The sequence below is a fragment of the Biomphalaria glabrata genome, chromosome 7 (genome assembly GCF_947242115.1).
Source record: "Biomphalaria glabrata chromosome 7, xgBioGlab47.1, whole genome shotgun sequence".
In the NCBI taxonomy this organism is placed as follows: Eukaryota; Metazoa; Mollusca; class Gastropoda; family Planorbidae; genus Biomphalaria; species Biomphalaria glabrata.
In genome coordinates, this window is record NC_074717.1 from 29,905,102 (window position 1) to 29,920,471 (window position 15,370).

A 15,370-nucleotide genomic window follows, 5' to 3' on the forward strand; every position below is an offset into this window, starting at 1 on the left:
GGGTTTGTTTGGTCTAGAACTAACTAGTCTATCTGTCTGTGGGTCAAGATTCAATCTAATTCTTTCATCATTCTCCACAATAAAAAAAGTAAAAGATGTTTCTAACATACTTTCTTGCATAGTAAAATAAAAAAATATCTCAAGGCATAAATTTATGTTTGTGTGTGTGTTTTTGCCTTAAATTAAAACCTTTAGAAATAAAGGCTACTTTCATTTTTTTTTACTTATAACCCATCTCTCACACAATGTGTGAAAGGGATTACCCATCTATCACACACACTGTCAAATGCATTTGTTATTGTTTTACTGTTTTTAATTGTGAGGGAATCTTGAAAGTATCTTCTTGTAAGTGGGAGGATCTCAAAAGAATCTAGTTTTCAATACATAATTTGTGCATATTCTTTAAAGGATTTATCTTCTACTTAAAGATAACATTAAATAGATATTAATCATAACATCAAATACATAAATCTAATTGGCAACAATCAGTTGTCACTTCCCATTTAAAACTTTGTCCAAGAGAAGAATGCAAACAATCTAGATGCTTCTTCAGTTTCCTGTTACACCAACTTTAACTTGTAAAAAGACTCAAGACAATGTTATTGCCAATGATTCATTTTATATGTAAATGAATAATACACTACAATAGTATCGATTACATGGGAAGGGGCTGTAACATTTTTTTGTTTGTTCTTATTTTACTACAAAGCACATTGTACAATCAAAAATATGTGTACACATTTCCATCTTGGCTAATTATTGTGTGCATAGATTATAGAATGAAACAATAGAGCATCTCAGCTTTTTCAACTTTCTTTTGATGGTCTGTCTGGGGCTGGGACAAAGATTGGGTCCAAGGTCTGCACTGTGATTTTGGGAGTATAGATTCCAGGTCTGGCAGGAAAGCGGACCCCAGCAATGTCTATCTCGTATTTGGCATTTTTGTTCATGACCCACTCATTGATGTTCCTCTGAGTAACATACTCCCCGTTATTGTCAATGTCTCCCACAAAACCAAGACACACCATCTTTTCCAAGGTAAATCTGATGTAGACAAAATAAAGTACATTTGTTTGATGTGTATGCTATAAACTGAACTCTTATGTATACGTTACAGGCAAAGTGCAAAATGCAGGCATTCTATAGAGTTTTTAGTCAGAGTACGAAATGATTCTCCATTTACTATTTTGCCTAGACATTCTATAGAATGACAAGGTATTCAATAGAATGACTAGTTCTAAGTCTGGCAAAGTAGAAAATGTTTTATTTAGAAAGATAAAATTTCCAAATTAAATATAAATGAGTAAAAAACAAAACAAATAAAACAGGATTTCTTAAGGATTTCTTTGTAGCCCATGTTTTTGTCCCCTATGGTAAAAGCTATTTCAATTTTTAAATAATCAAATGATTCTTTAAATCTATGAATCATAGTTTAAAATAGTAAAATTCATTAGTAAATATAAAATTGTTTAGTTTCTTCTAACTAGACCAAAATGAGTGATTCAAATATTCCAAAACATTGAGAGGTTAAAACTGTCTACATGTAACAGCAGAAGAAGATCAAATTAATTCATAAAAGTCTTAAAAGACTCCGCTTATTTTTTTAATATTTTTGTTAGTTTCTTCTTAAATACAAATAGAAAATCAATAAAATAATGTTTCAATCATTAGAAGGGTTAATCAAATAAAATCTGCTGCTAAAGCAAAAGACAAATCTGTCTACCTCAGTGTACCATGTTCTGTTGATACTCATTTTTAAAGCAATTCCTAACTTTTTCGTTATCTTTTTTACTTTTTAATTATCTTGTATAGAGAGGCTTACCAGAAACCTTAAAACCCATAGGAGGACAATAAAAGAAACAAAGCCTTACAAAGGAGGAAAGAAGATAAAAACATGACTGAGTGAACGTTAAAAATTTGACATACAAAGTATTTAATTTAAAAATGTTAGTAAATAAAAGGCTGTCAAATTAATTATTGTAATATATATATATATATATATATATATATATATATATATATATATATATATATATATATATATAAATATATATAAATATATTAATAAACTAATTAAAATTAATTATTGTAATTTATATATATATATATATATATATATATATATATATATATATATATATATATTAATAAACTAATTAAAATCAGCATTTCACACATTGCCTAAAACAGTAGTTCTAGTCATTCTATACCATGCCTTGGCGAAGTAAGAAATCAAGAATAATTCATTTCGTACTTTGCCTGACATTTTCGTGCATTCTATAGAATGCTGGACTAGGCACTTTGCTGGTAAAATAAAAATAAATAACTAACTAGCAACATATCCCATTGAGGTATGAATTAGAATAATTTAAAGTAAAGATTACCATATATAAGATTATAATATTAACAGCTAAGTACATTGTGAGCATTTCATTAAAAAGCTGAACAAATAACTTACCCATAGCCACAGGTTGTGGTGAAACCAACATAATGTCATTTCTGTAAAAGTACATTGTAAGCATTTTATTAAAAGGCTCAACACACAACTTACCCATAGCCACAGGTTGTGGTCAAACCAACATATTGTCCATCTCTGTAAATTGGTTCACCGCCCCAGGGCCAATAGTCTCTATGAACATCATAGTCATCCAAAAGAAATTGAGTGAAACGTCGCTTGACACCATTTTGTCTTTCTCTTAACAGAGCCGACTTGCCAATAAAGTCATCATGTTCCTGGAGATAAATTATGTAAAAAAAAAAAACAATTGATGATGAATGGTAACTGAAATAATTTTTTAAATAATTAGCACTGTTAGGGTCATGTGCTTATCATTACAGTATTCATTACATAGAAGTAACAATTTGAAAACTAAGAAAAGCTTTTTATTTATGGTATTTACAATGTAACATACATCTAGCTTTGTACGAAATCCTCTACCACATTCTAAAGGTGATGTCTTGTCGTCCAAGTCAAGGCCCCAAAAAGCAAAGAAGTTCTCAATTCTCAAATGTCGCAAGGCATAATATCCAGCATTGCGGATACCATAATCTTTCCCCGCTGTCATCAGTGTGTCATACACATGAAGAGCATACTTGAAACAAATCATTAATATTAGTGTACAAAGCAGAAGTATTGAGATTAAATCATTTATTTCAAAACTAAATAAAGTTCTACAACTCTTTTTATTTTTAGCTGCCAAGTTGAGCTAAACTGAAATAAACAGGAACTGTTGGTTTTAAGTTGTTATTTAGAGTTAAAATTAACCTAAATGAATAGAAGATATATTGAAAGTTGGACATCTTGTGTCTCAACATTACTGGTATCAAAGAGTTTTCAGTTCTTACTAACTATGTTTTACAACTCATAAAGTGGGCTCATTAATTTAAAAAAATTTTTATCTTCTATTTGAAAAAAAAAAGTTGATATTAGAAATTTTGACATATCAGCACAATTTAAAAAAAAAAAGAATGAAAGTACTCAATGAAGACTATCCCATGTAATTTGTTCAATGAAGACTGTGTGTACATTTACAGAGACTTACTTCTGCAGGTATGTAGAGAATAAAACCATCCTCCCCAGTGTGAGTAAGCCGCATGGCTCTGATACTGCTAGCGTGACCCACATCAATGACGTTTGAAGTCATGGGGCGAAATGCTGTCTTGGTAGTTGGAAACTCTGAGACATCAGCCAACAGCTGCTGGGCATGTGGCCCTATGATGTTGATCCCAGAGAACATGGAGGTGACATCCGTGACCTGTACAGAGCCATCTGGAGGCAGGTGATAATTCAACCAGGCTATACACCTGGTCTGTTGTGTGGCTGGACATATGATGAAGTAACTAAAAAAGAAACAAAACACAACAATTAGAATAAAAGCAATAAATATCTAAAATATAAGGCAGGAACAGTAAGTATATATTTTTATTAAAGTTAAGATACCATTTTTTTTCTTCCTTCCTTAATGCCATTAGAGGAGGGATTAGGTTTTCCGAATCAGCCAAGGATTAGTGGAGTTATAGTCTCTAAATCAGATTTATGACTAGATTAAAACATGGATGAGCATAAGATGTCATTATCTTTTATTTTTACTTCATTATCTAATATTGCATTTGGAGTCTAAAGTTTCTTTTTTTTTTTTTTCATTATTAACACTACCAGACCAGTGCACTGCTTTTTAAGTATTTGGCTATTGCATAGAAAAAATGAGTCGGGATCTAAAAATTACCAACCAATTGTAATTAAACCACATGTTTAGCTTTGCAAATAGCTTCACCCATGTACATTGAATCGGTGTGATTTTACATGTAAATTTTTAGAAAAATTGTAAATAAACATGAACCAGGCATGTAAAAAGTAGGTCTATGCTTGTAATAAGCCTAAAGTTGATAATATTTTAGTTGATATAGACTCTAAAGAGTCAGAATTTTATTAAGAATAATGCTTTTATTTTCACTGAATGATACTTTGAGAGGTTGACTGATAAGAAAATATGATTTCCAATAGATCTAGAGCTTGAAAGACAGTAAGTAAAAAAGTGGCATGGCTCAGGACATAGGGGACAATTTCAGTGGGTTAAGGCTGGTAGGGTTAATACTATTTGCATGCTAATATATACTGGAATAAAAGCTGGTATTAGACTTTCAATGTAATCAATAGTAATAGTTCTGGTGTTTTGAAGAGAAAAATGGTTAAATTAAAAAAAAACCCACATTTTATTGGTTTATCAAAAGAATAATTTGTTTTAAATAAGTTTAATTAACATTTTTCTCAAAATATAACATTCTATTTTTGAATAATAATTCAGCTTACTGGTTAGGTTCCAAACGGGCCACTGTACAGTCATTTTCAAAGCCTCCATGAATGTTGTGCATGCCAGTGTGGACAATGGTACCCAGGTCATTGTCTATTTTGTTGGAACAAAGATAATTCAAGTATTTGGTTGCTTCATCACCTTGAGACTATGAACCATAAAAAAAAAAAGGTTAACTTAAAATATTAAATATATAAATGAACAATTAGTTTTAACAAAATTAGTATTTAAATGGCTCATGTTGGATGATATATAGCAGTTTTTTTTTCCTGAAAATAGATGATTTAAAAGAAAAGAGACAAGTAAGTAGGTCATGCCAGAGGCAAAGTTTTTGAAAAACTCACATCTAAAATATAAATAAAAGATATCCTAGTAAACACACTGTCAGAGAGGGCTGCATTAATGAACTTAGAAAAAAGCTGGCTGATTATGTCAGCCAGAGCAAGAAAGAGTGAATTAAACATACATTTTATTCAATATGTAAGAATAGGTCAGTTTCTGTACTTGTACTAACCTTAACATCAAACTTGGCAAATGAAGACATGTCCATGATGCAAACTCTTTCTTTACAGGCCCAATATTCTTCTTGTACATTTTCAAACCAGCAAGGCTTTGCCCAGGACCACTGGTTACCAGACTCCATACCAATACAGCTATCTTAAATCATATGTAATACAAAAATACATTTATTGTTATTTTCTTGAGGAAAATTATCAAGAGTACATCAATAATTTATATTAATTTAGTTCCTATAGGTCTGTAAAAAATTCAACAGTATAGTCAATGTACTTGTCAGTATGTAAATATACAATTTAAAAAATTAAACATAAGTATATCAAATATTCCTACACTTAAATATTTTAAATATAAAATTCACATTTTGCCTATTTCTGTGTGTGAGTTGATGGAAAATCTTCTTAGCATTTCAGTTAAAAGATTAGTAAAACCCTAGACCACAATCTTATAGAAATGTGAAACAAGGAAAAGAAATTGCCTTTCATAAGCCATGGTCTCACCAAATACAGACCAGAAAAGGTCAGGGCCATTTTGGTTTTGAGATAGACTAAAAGCCAAACACCTCAATTACTACCTAATACCTTTATGTAACACTATGGAAGAGCCACTCAAGATGAAGTTAAGCAAAGGGAAATATCCTTTTACAATGTAAATGTGGATTTTTATAATCTGTGTTTCATCCCCACCACTATAACATTAGAGTAACCTGCAGGGAGTTAATTTCCTTTTCTCTCTTTGTCTCTCATTAGACAAGTTATTGAAATTAAAATAAATTATAGTTTCTATATAGGTGTCGAACTTTGAGCCCCCTTCATAGGAAGCCAAGCCAAGCAAAGTTCAAGCGTACTTAGCCTCTCTACCATGCTGGATGCTTTAAACCTCTCTTAGAAGAAAAAGGATCTGCCAACCATAAATCAAGCAATTGTATGGTCAATGATTTACTTATCCTCATTCAAGGGTCACCTATTGATTAAAGTAAAAAAAAAAGCACTACCTGATGGCTGGGCAAAATACATGGCTCTTTCATAAGCCATGGTCTCACCAAATACAGCACCAGCTACTTCCAATCTTGTGTGGAGTGGTGAACATCTCAGCTTTCTTCCAGTCTTGTATTCCTCTCTGGGATACTTAAGCTGGTAGTGGTTAGCTGAAAGGGAAATATTATTCAGGACTGAAGGTAGTTGGTTTTTGCTGGATATTTTCTACTTAGTTAGAATCTGAGTTAATTTTTATGTGAAATGAGCTAATAGTAAAGAAAAGCTGACAGACTGTGAGTTTGATCACTATGTTATAGATTTTCATGTATTTCCTAGAACAGTCTTTTGGTTTTATAGCCACCCAAATACATGGTTGTCAAAAAAAAAATGAATATTACCTAATGGCATGATCAGATATTTAAACCCCATAATAAAGACCATGCTCTTCTACCTAGCAGAAGTATTATCATGTTTAATGTATAGAGAAGTTATTTAAAAAATATAACAGATAAGTGCTATGAAAGATTACTAAGTCATATCCTTAATAGTTACCAACAGCCTCAGGAATGCGATCTTTTAAAAACTTCTTGTTGTTGTGAAGGCGAACAAATCTTCTAACATCAAAAGGCCACAAATTCAATTTGGTATCTCCGTCAACTATCCAGTCAGCAATGTTTTTACCTACACCACCTGCTGCCACTATACCTGAAGAATTCATTCCAGCTGCCAGAAAGTAATTTTTCAACTATCAAAAAGAGAAAAACAAAACAATTGCTTACAAAGTTTGTGATTTACAATGTCAGTTTTGAGAATTAATTAACATTGTATTCAATGGTTCATTTTAAAATGTTTCTTTTAACTATATCTTCATAATTCATAACTTTTTTTTTTATATTAGGCATGGTTATAAATTGATTTTTTTTTAAAATTATTTCGGAAAGAAATTGAAGGAAATTACTTCTACATGTTTTCATGGTGAAGCCTCGGATTGGTTATGAACTATGTAACATACCTTCGGGGATTTACCCATAATACACTTTGAGTCTGGCGTGAAACTTTCTGGCCCGTTAAATAAGCGATCAACTTCAGCCTCGTTCAGAATTGGCATACGATGAGTAATGTTGTCAAGTAAAGAATCTGAGGAAAAAAAAATTAATTTCAATATATTTGTCTTGAACAAATAGGAATTTCTTTTAAATAGTACAACTGATATCTCTTATAGTAATCAATGATACAATCCATAAAAACAAACTTATATTTAAGTTTCCCAATGTTCGTCTCATCCAGCAGATCAGTGGTGAAGTAAAAAAATCTAATATCTGCTATCTTAAAGTGCATTAGTGGTAGCCTATAATTAATGACAGAAGAAAATGTTGGGGAAAGATACTTCAGCATGTTGCCATTAAAGCTGCTGTATGATAATCTTGTGTGAATTAAATTATTTTCATACAATATTCAAAATATTTTTTAATCTGTAACATTTGAAGAATAATGGATAAAAATATGAAACTGATAGCCATATTTCAAGCTTATAAAATAGCTTAAGAGCATTATTTGAAGAAAGTTTAAATTGCTGAGGAAACTAATAAAGCTAGATAAATGTTATATGATCTATTTGGGGTGCATAAACTGGATTAATACTGTAACATTAACAAACATATGTAACATAAATATATTTTTTATCTTACTTTTTAAAAATATAATAAATTAATGAAAAAAAAAAAAAAATAATGCTAATTGTAATAGACACTAAAAACAACTATAATCTCAATGAACATATTGCTTTATTAGTTTTACATTTGTATCGTTCACTCCAGCATCCTGTTGTTTTTCTGACCTATTTTTCCACACACCTAACTTACACTTTCTTAGCAGTTCACTCATCCATGTAAAATGAAGATCAACTGGTCTTTCTATACACAGTCACACACAATACACTACTAGCCACTCAAAATAAACACACCTACTATCACATTAGAAAAAAACACTTTAAATGCTTACGAAAATGGTCCCAGTCAGCTTGAAGTTGCTGGAACTCAAATCTGTCTGGAATCCCTTTATGGAAACAAGGTTTAGCTGCAAGATCAAAACCACCTGCAAGTATTCCCCTGTTGTATTCTCTCAAGTAAACTTGTCCATCATAATCTCTTATCACTGTCAGAAGACACCAATTAACTGTAAGTGCAGGCTACTTTGGCCTTTGGCCACATTACAAGATCTACGGGGCTCGCAAAGACCTTTCTTCAGGGAACAGTGCCACCTGAAAGTATTCCCCTGTTGTATTCTCTCAAGTAAACTTGTCCATCATAATCTCTTATCACTGTCAGAAGACACCAATTAACTGTAAGTGCAGGCTACTTTGGCCTTTGGCCACATTACAAGATCTACGGGGCTCGCAAAGACCTTTCTTCAGGGAACAGTGCCACCTGCAAGTATTCCCCTGTTGTATTCTCTCAAGTAAACTTGTCCATCATAATCTCTTATCACTGTCAGAAGACACCAATTAACTGTAAGTGCAGGCTACTTTGGCCTTTGGCCACATTACAAGATCTACGGGGCTCGCAAAGACCTTTCTTCAGGGAACAGTGCCAGGGAAAAAAGAAGAAGAGGCAGACAGAAAAAGCGATGGGAGGACAACATTAAAGAATGGACAGGCCTGCCATTGAGAGAGGTTCTGAACAAGGCAAAAAAAAGGGAGGAATGGAGAAAGACGGTCGACAAATCTTGCCTGGTGCCCCAACGGTCCAACAGACTAAGGGATAGGTAAAGGTAAAGGTAAGGCAGGCTACTTCAACATCACTGAGACCAATACATTTTGTTTTTCTAATAATAACTAAATAAGGATTTCTATTCAAATTTTCCCAGTTTGCATTGCAGTCTACACAAAGATGATGACTATGGTCACCCAATTATGACATCATCATGGTTTTATATGAAACAAATCCACTGTTTTAATGCCAGAGAGAGCGAGGAGTCACAAGAAATGTGATTGTATGAGTGAGTGTTGAAACCATTTCTTAAACTACCCAGTAGTTTTCATCTAACATGCTCATCTCAAAGTTAGAATAGGAGGGGAAGTAGTTGGAAAGATGAATTAAAGAGAGTGTATGAGAAAATAAAGTGCCCTCCCCCCCATGCCTGTGATAAATGCTATTACAGTGTGTATTAGCTATAATTGCTGGATATGGTATTATCCCATATATTTTGTTTGCAAGGTTCAACCCAAAATATGATACAAAGTGTCTCTGCAGCTGAAAGAAGTTTCATATTTTTTATGCTTGAAGCACTTCTCAACTTCCTTTTAATACACATGCATTATGTGCAACCACAAGACTTTTATCTAGGTCCTTTTAGAAGATATTTCAGAATCACTAAACCTCACTCAAGAGATTTAAATGATGATAAAGATTTATATAATATGACATTCAAAGATAGAATTGAAATTCCAAACATAGTTTGTTTGAAACTTAATATCAAAATTAAGATAATTCCAGAAAAAAATGCAATGTTAGACTTCAAATTGTATAAAGCAGAGATTCACAACCAGCCTGTAAAACACAAAGGGTAAGGCAGACCAGTAAATGTACTAGAAAATACATTTTTGATAAGAGTGGACAATTCAACTAAAGGAAAAATAAAGGCTTTGTGCTTTGTTAAAAAGGTGGAGGCAAAATTTAAAATATCCTTTTGAGAAAAAAAAAAATTGATTATGCTGCTGGGAATGCGGTGTAAGGACATACTTACCAGGCATCATGGAATCAATTCCAACTTGAGGTTTTGTGACCATATAGTAATGTTCACATGAATGTAATGGTGCTTTGACTGTCTTTGGAAAGGTTTTCTTACCCAATGCTCTAGCCCACTGAAATAAAATGCAAAGGACATTTCTGGCTAGAAATACATGGAGCCTCTACTTATTCAATTAAAGATTACTTTTTTTTTATCTTTACACATTAAGAAAGAAAGTACTTGAAAATGCAAACCAATGTTTCAAAATTTTTTTTAATTTCATACAATGAAGGTTCATCTGTAACTTTTAAGAATGTTGTAAAATAAATTGAGTTAATTGATTTGAGTCCTGCTGTAATATCACAATAATGATCTTGACATTGCAATTGATTCCAAAGAAAATTTCAAAGTAAAATTAGAAAAGTGCAGTTTAAGACTTATTGATCTAGAAATATCTGGCAGAAAGAAACAATGTTTTATAGTCAAGTATAGGAACAAACTTGATACTTGAACAGAGCCTAACTCTTTTTTATAATGAAACAAACATTTTATACTTTTAGTTTAGTTTAATAGAGAAATGTGAATGGACTACTACTTCAACAAAATGTTTTTATTTTTGTTATTTTGTTTGTTTTACAGGTTTTGGAAGTTCCTTCAGAAATGAAGATTATTACATCCTATCCAAAACTTCTGGCAGGGAATGGCAGTGGGCAGGGTTTTAACTCAGGACCATCATGAGACAGTTGAGAACATACCACAGTCATCCAGAAGTAACTAGCTCAAGTAAGTTAATTCAAAAAAAAAAAAAAAAATAGTAGATAGTAAATTGATTTATGCTTGTGATTATGGAAAGTCAATCTTTATAAAGTCAACCATTGACTTTGCTTATCTTGTTGTTGTTTTTTTTATATAGTTATTGCATAAAATCAGCAAAACTGATAAAGCAAGACTTTTTTAAAGGAATGACCAAAAATGACAAAAGATTTGAATGATTCTTTGAATGATTCTTTGAATTAAACTCTTCTATATTCACCCTATCAGCTTTAAAATATTCAAAAAATCTATACATAATGGTGGCCAATCATAAAGCTAGATTAGTTCTTAATTTCGCCCAAATAAATGACTACAAACATTAACAAGTATGCTGAAAAATTTTAAAAATGCACTTAATATTTTATAACCCAGGATTTTGAAAAGTGTAAATACTCAAGGTCCAAAAATTAGAAATTCTAGTCTTTTTAGTATAAAATTTTTTTTGGAAGTAATAAAGGGCTTAAGTCATATTTTTCCTATTATGATTTATATAAGACTAGTCAACAGGGCAACTTAAATCAACATGATACCTGTCCAGCACAGTTAACAAAATAGTCACAATGTATTGTCCCTGCTGTTGTCTCCACTTCTCTGACACTGCCTTTCTTAGTGGTCACTTTTGTCACACCCACACCTTCAACTATCATCACACCTGTGTAGGGAATAAGAAAGACTTACAAGCCAGTAAACATTTCAGAGTAACTGTACATATGTACAAGTAGAAGGCAGAACAATGTTCACACAAATATGATTACATCAAAATCACTGATAAAATAAACTGCCTATTGTATATCTAGAATCCTTCCAAAGAACCTGCTCCATGTTTCAACTCAAAAATTTCAATGTAACCCACTATTAAAAGTACAAATGATACCTGATCATAGAAATGTAAAAATCATTTGGCCATGGATCAAAGTCACACTAGAAAACTTTTAAACTTAATTTGTTTTACGGTCTTTCCATAAAAATCTCCAAAGTTCTAACATATTCTATAAAGACTAGGTGACTCAGAAAATTAATTTGTGACTGCTTATCTGATCTGTAGGCTTTTCTTAGAGATTTGATGAAGACTGTATGTCTAACATTCCCCTGAGTTTAACATGAAATATGTACTTAGCTTAAGGAAAAGGTGTAGACAGTCAATATCTTGGATACTTAAACCACTAATGAGAAAAAGGGGTAACTTAGCATCAGATGTTATGAATCCTTACATAAAGGAGTAACTTTACCTTTAATGTAGAAATTTTATAAAATCTAAATGACATTTTCAAAAATTAAAATTAATTACATAAACATTTACCTTTCACATGGGCTAACTTAGCAAGAGTTAAAGATAAGGATTTACTATCAACAACACCATCATGGGGAATCCACATTGCTCCCTAGGTAAAAAAAACAACAACATAGTGATAACTGGTAAACAGAGAAATCATTTTATAATGAATATAAAAATATTTATTTATTGAACAAAAATCTAAATTTATTACTCTTATCTTGTGTCTTATCTTATGAAATACCAAAAAAAAATAAAAAAAGAAAAAAAAATACAAATTTGTCCTAGCATATGGAACAAGGAATGTACTCTACCACAATGTCATCTGTAAACAGCAGTGGACATCTTTCCTTGGCTTCAGCTGGAGTAATAATATGTGTCTCTAGTCCTATAGTCCTACAGAAAATAACAAGTTTACAATTTTTTATCAAGAAAAAAACAAAGTTTATGGAGGAAATAAGAGAAAAAAGGTTATGATATAAACAAGCTAAATGCAAGTAATGGCTATGTGAGACTAAATTCCAATGTTGAACTCACTTGGCAACAGCATGTTTTCTCTTGAACTCAACAAGTCTGTCTTTTGTTCTAGCTAAAGCTATGCTGCCAGTTTGTTTCCAACCTAATGTCAAACAGGAAGATGATCAGTCTATAGCCACTAATAAATTACTATAATTTTTTTATTTAAAAACTTTTACAACTTGTAAAGAAAATATTTTTTAAAACTTTTAAATATAATTAGAGATGGCAAGCTAGACTCGAGCAGAGTTGTGGTTACTGAGCGCCTAAAGGCAGCATGGAAAACCTTCTCCTAGCTATAAGCATGAAAGTAGCGCTTTATAAAAGCTTTAATATATTGTATAAGGGAACTCTTTTTTCTTTTCACTCCCACCAGAGCTGTAAATCAAAATTCAAACAAGCCATTATAATTAAAATTACTTGATTAAAACTGATTAAATCTTTATCTTACATAACTCAATAAGACATTGCAATGTGTAGCCCCTAAATCTATCAATACTTTTTTTTATTACATATTACATATATAGACCAATGATAAAAAGTTGTATTATGGCTTCAAATAAAGAGCAGCAAGACAGTTCAAGTTGGAGATAACCTAAGTTCATGAAGATTTGTTTTATCACCAACATCAAACATGCACTTGGAACAAAATTGATAAGCAAGTTATGACAAAGGAGGAATATAAGATAAGATTAGATGGCTTTTTAAAAATAATCCACACCTAATGCTTTACTTCAATTTAACATTGTCATTGTATTAAGTTTTAATTAAGCCATATCACATATTAAGTTTTAATTAAGCCATATCACATAGATCTTATCAGATGGGCCATTATATTTGTTCAATGATATGTAATAATTATTTTGCTATATTTTCTCACCAACATCATGGCCTGTTTTTTGAATACTTTCATAAAGTTTTCTGCTGTAATCTAAAATTTTCATCTCTGTGGGACTTGTCCTGACACGACCAATAAGACCAGCAGCATGCCATGTTGTTCCACAAGTCAAGCTGTTAAAATTTGACAGATTGTAGGATTTGGAAAAAATGACTAAAATATTTTTTTATTTTTCTGGCCTAATGCAATTTAAAATAAATAAATACCTAGAATGGGAGGTATAGGGTGGGCTTTGCATTTTTTTAAAATCTGATTTTTAAATATGACTAAAAAGTGATATATGTTATCTTTTGAGGGGTGAACATGTCTAGGACATTTTCTGTTAAGTGATCACATCCTGGATCTTTAAAAAAAAAAGTGATACTAAATCCTTCTTCAGACACAGGGCCATATATTTTCTGACACATATCACAAGCCACATCATTGCAAAATATTGTCAAATCCCATGCCACATGCTTTGGAGGCTTTATTATGCACTGAAGACAAAAGTTTTGGATCACAGACCAGATATGGCCCTAGTTTAGACATCACTGTATTAAAAGTTTAAAAAAAATGTCATCTGTTTCAAACATATGTCAAAGGGGCATATCTTCACAGCACAGAGTAGAGCAGACATATGCACTAGACAGTTACATGAAAGAGCCAACATAACCTATAGGAGTTGTATCCATTGACATTCATATTGTTGAGAAATGTATAATTGGTTTCTTAATCATGTAATTTATATTATATTATAGTAGTTTTATGATGGCTCTTATTCCTTAAAAATTAAAATATAATAAGTAAAATATGTTTTCACCTGCCCTGCTCTACAATAACAACATCTGTCCAGCCTCGCTCTGCTAAATGGTAAGCTACAGATGATCCAACAATGCCACCACCACAAATAACAACCTTACAGTGAGAGGGCACAGTTGGATGTTCATCTTGAGAATTGCAGGCAACAGATGATGTATGCAGTCGATTAGAAAGCCTTGGTAAGTTGCTTAATTTGAAAGAGCTCAAGGAGAACAGCGAAGGAGGAAAACTTAGTTTCAACATTCTTACTGCTCCTTCTTGGGGGCTATTGCTCTTTCAGTTATGAAACCATCAGTTAGACAGTTACATGATGATAATTCTAAAAAAAAAAGAGAGAACATTTTTAATCATCTTAATATTTTTATAAAACATTTATTTTCAAACTGTAAATAAAAGTATTTAAGTACATATCTTTAATAGGAGAAATCATTAAATTATTTTATTTTCAAAATTAAATAAACCGGTTTTTAGCAATGGAAGGAGGCATCAAGATCCAAGTTATGCAACATATTCAATGATTCAAATGTGTGTCTTGCAATAAGACCTCAACAGTCACTCCAAATGTCATTTCAAGTTGTTGTTTTTTCTTGTTAACTATGGTACAATCATATTACAATTGAATTACAATGGTACAAGGAACATCCTTAAATATTAATATTATATATGTATGTAGATCTAGACTATATTATATTTAGATCGAAAAGTAAAACAAACAAAAAAAAATGATTTAGAGCTAGATCTATAATCATAATAATGTAACCATGACTTAAGAAAGATTATCTTGATTTCTAGTTTATTGAAAATCTAGTAATACTAGTAGTAGTAGTATACTAAAAGTAAAAGTTACTACTAATACTACACTCAACTCTATAACTAACTGAGAATAAATACAACTATATAGATCTAGAATCAAGACATTCTAGACTCCAGTCACTAAATGATATTTAAATGTCACTAAAGTGTCTAAAGTAAATTTAAGTCTAACCAAGCCAAGATTGAAATTGAAGTTATTGAACTGAAGATTAGAGTATATATCAAG

The 15,370-nt window shown here is 31.5% G+C and overlaps 1 protein-coding gene across 1 annotated transcript; it reads right to left on the reverse strand.

The window, feature by feature from the left end:
• LOC106069058 (pyruvate dehydrogenase phosphatase regulatory subunit, mitochondrial-like) lies at positions 1-14,650 on the reverse strand. Its single transcript, XM_056035289.1, has 17 exons — positions 14,333-14,650; positions 13,516-13,646; positions 12,657-12,738; positions 12,434-12,515; positions 12,147-12,228; positions 11,377-11,498; positions 10,049-10,166; positions 8,306-8,458; positions 7,317-7,441; positions 6,857-7,049; positions 6,322-6,474; positions 5,326-5,468; positions 4,811-4,959; positions 3,543-3,840; positions 2,913-3,092; positions 2,552-2,733; positions 1-1,044 (listed from the first exon to the last, which is right to left on the reverse strand). The coding sequence occupies exons 1-17, from the start codon at positions 14,572-14,574 to the stop codon at positions 807-809; spliced, it is 2,673 nt and encodes an 890-aa protein (XP_055891264.1). The 5' UTR covers positions 14,575-14,650; the 3' UTR covers positions 1-806.
• Between the last annotated feature and the right edge of the window lie 720 nt (positions 14,651-15,370).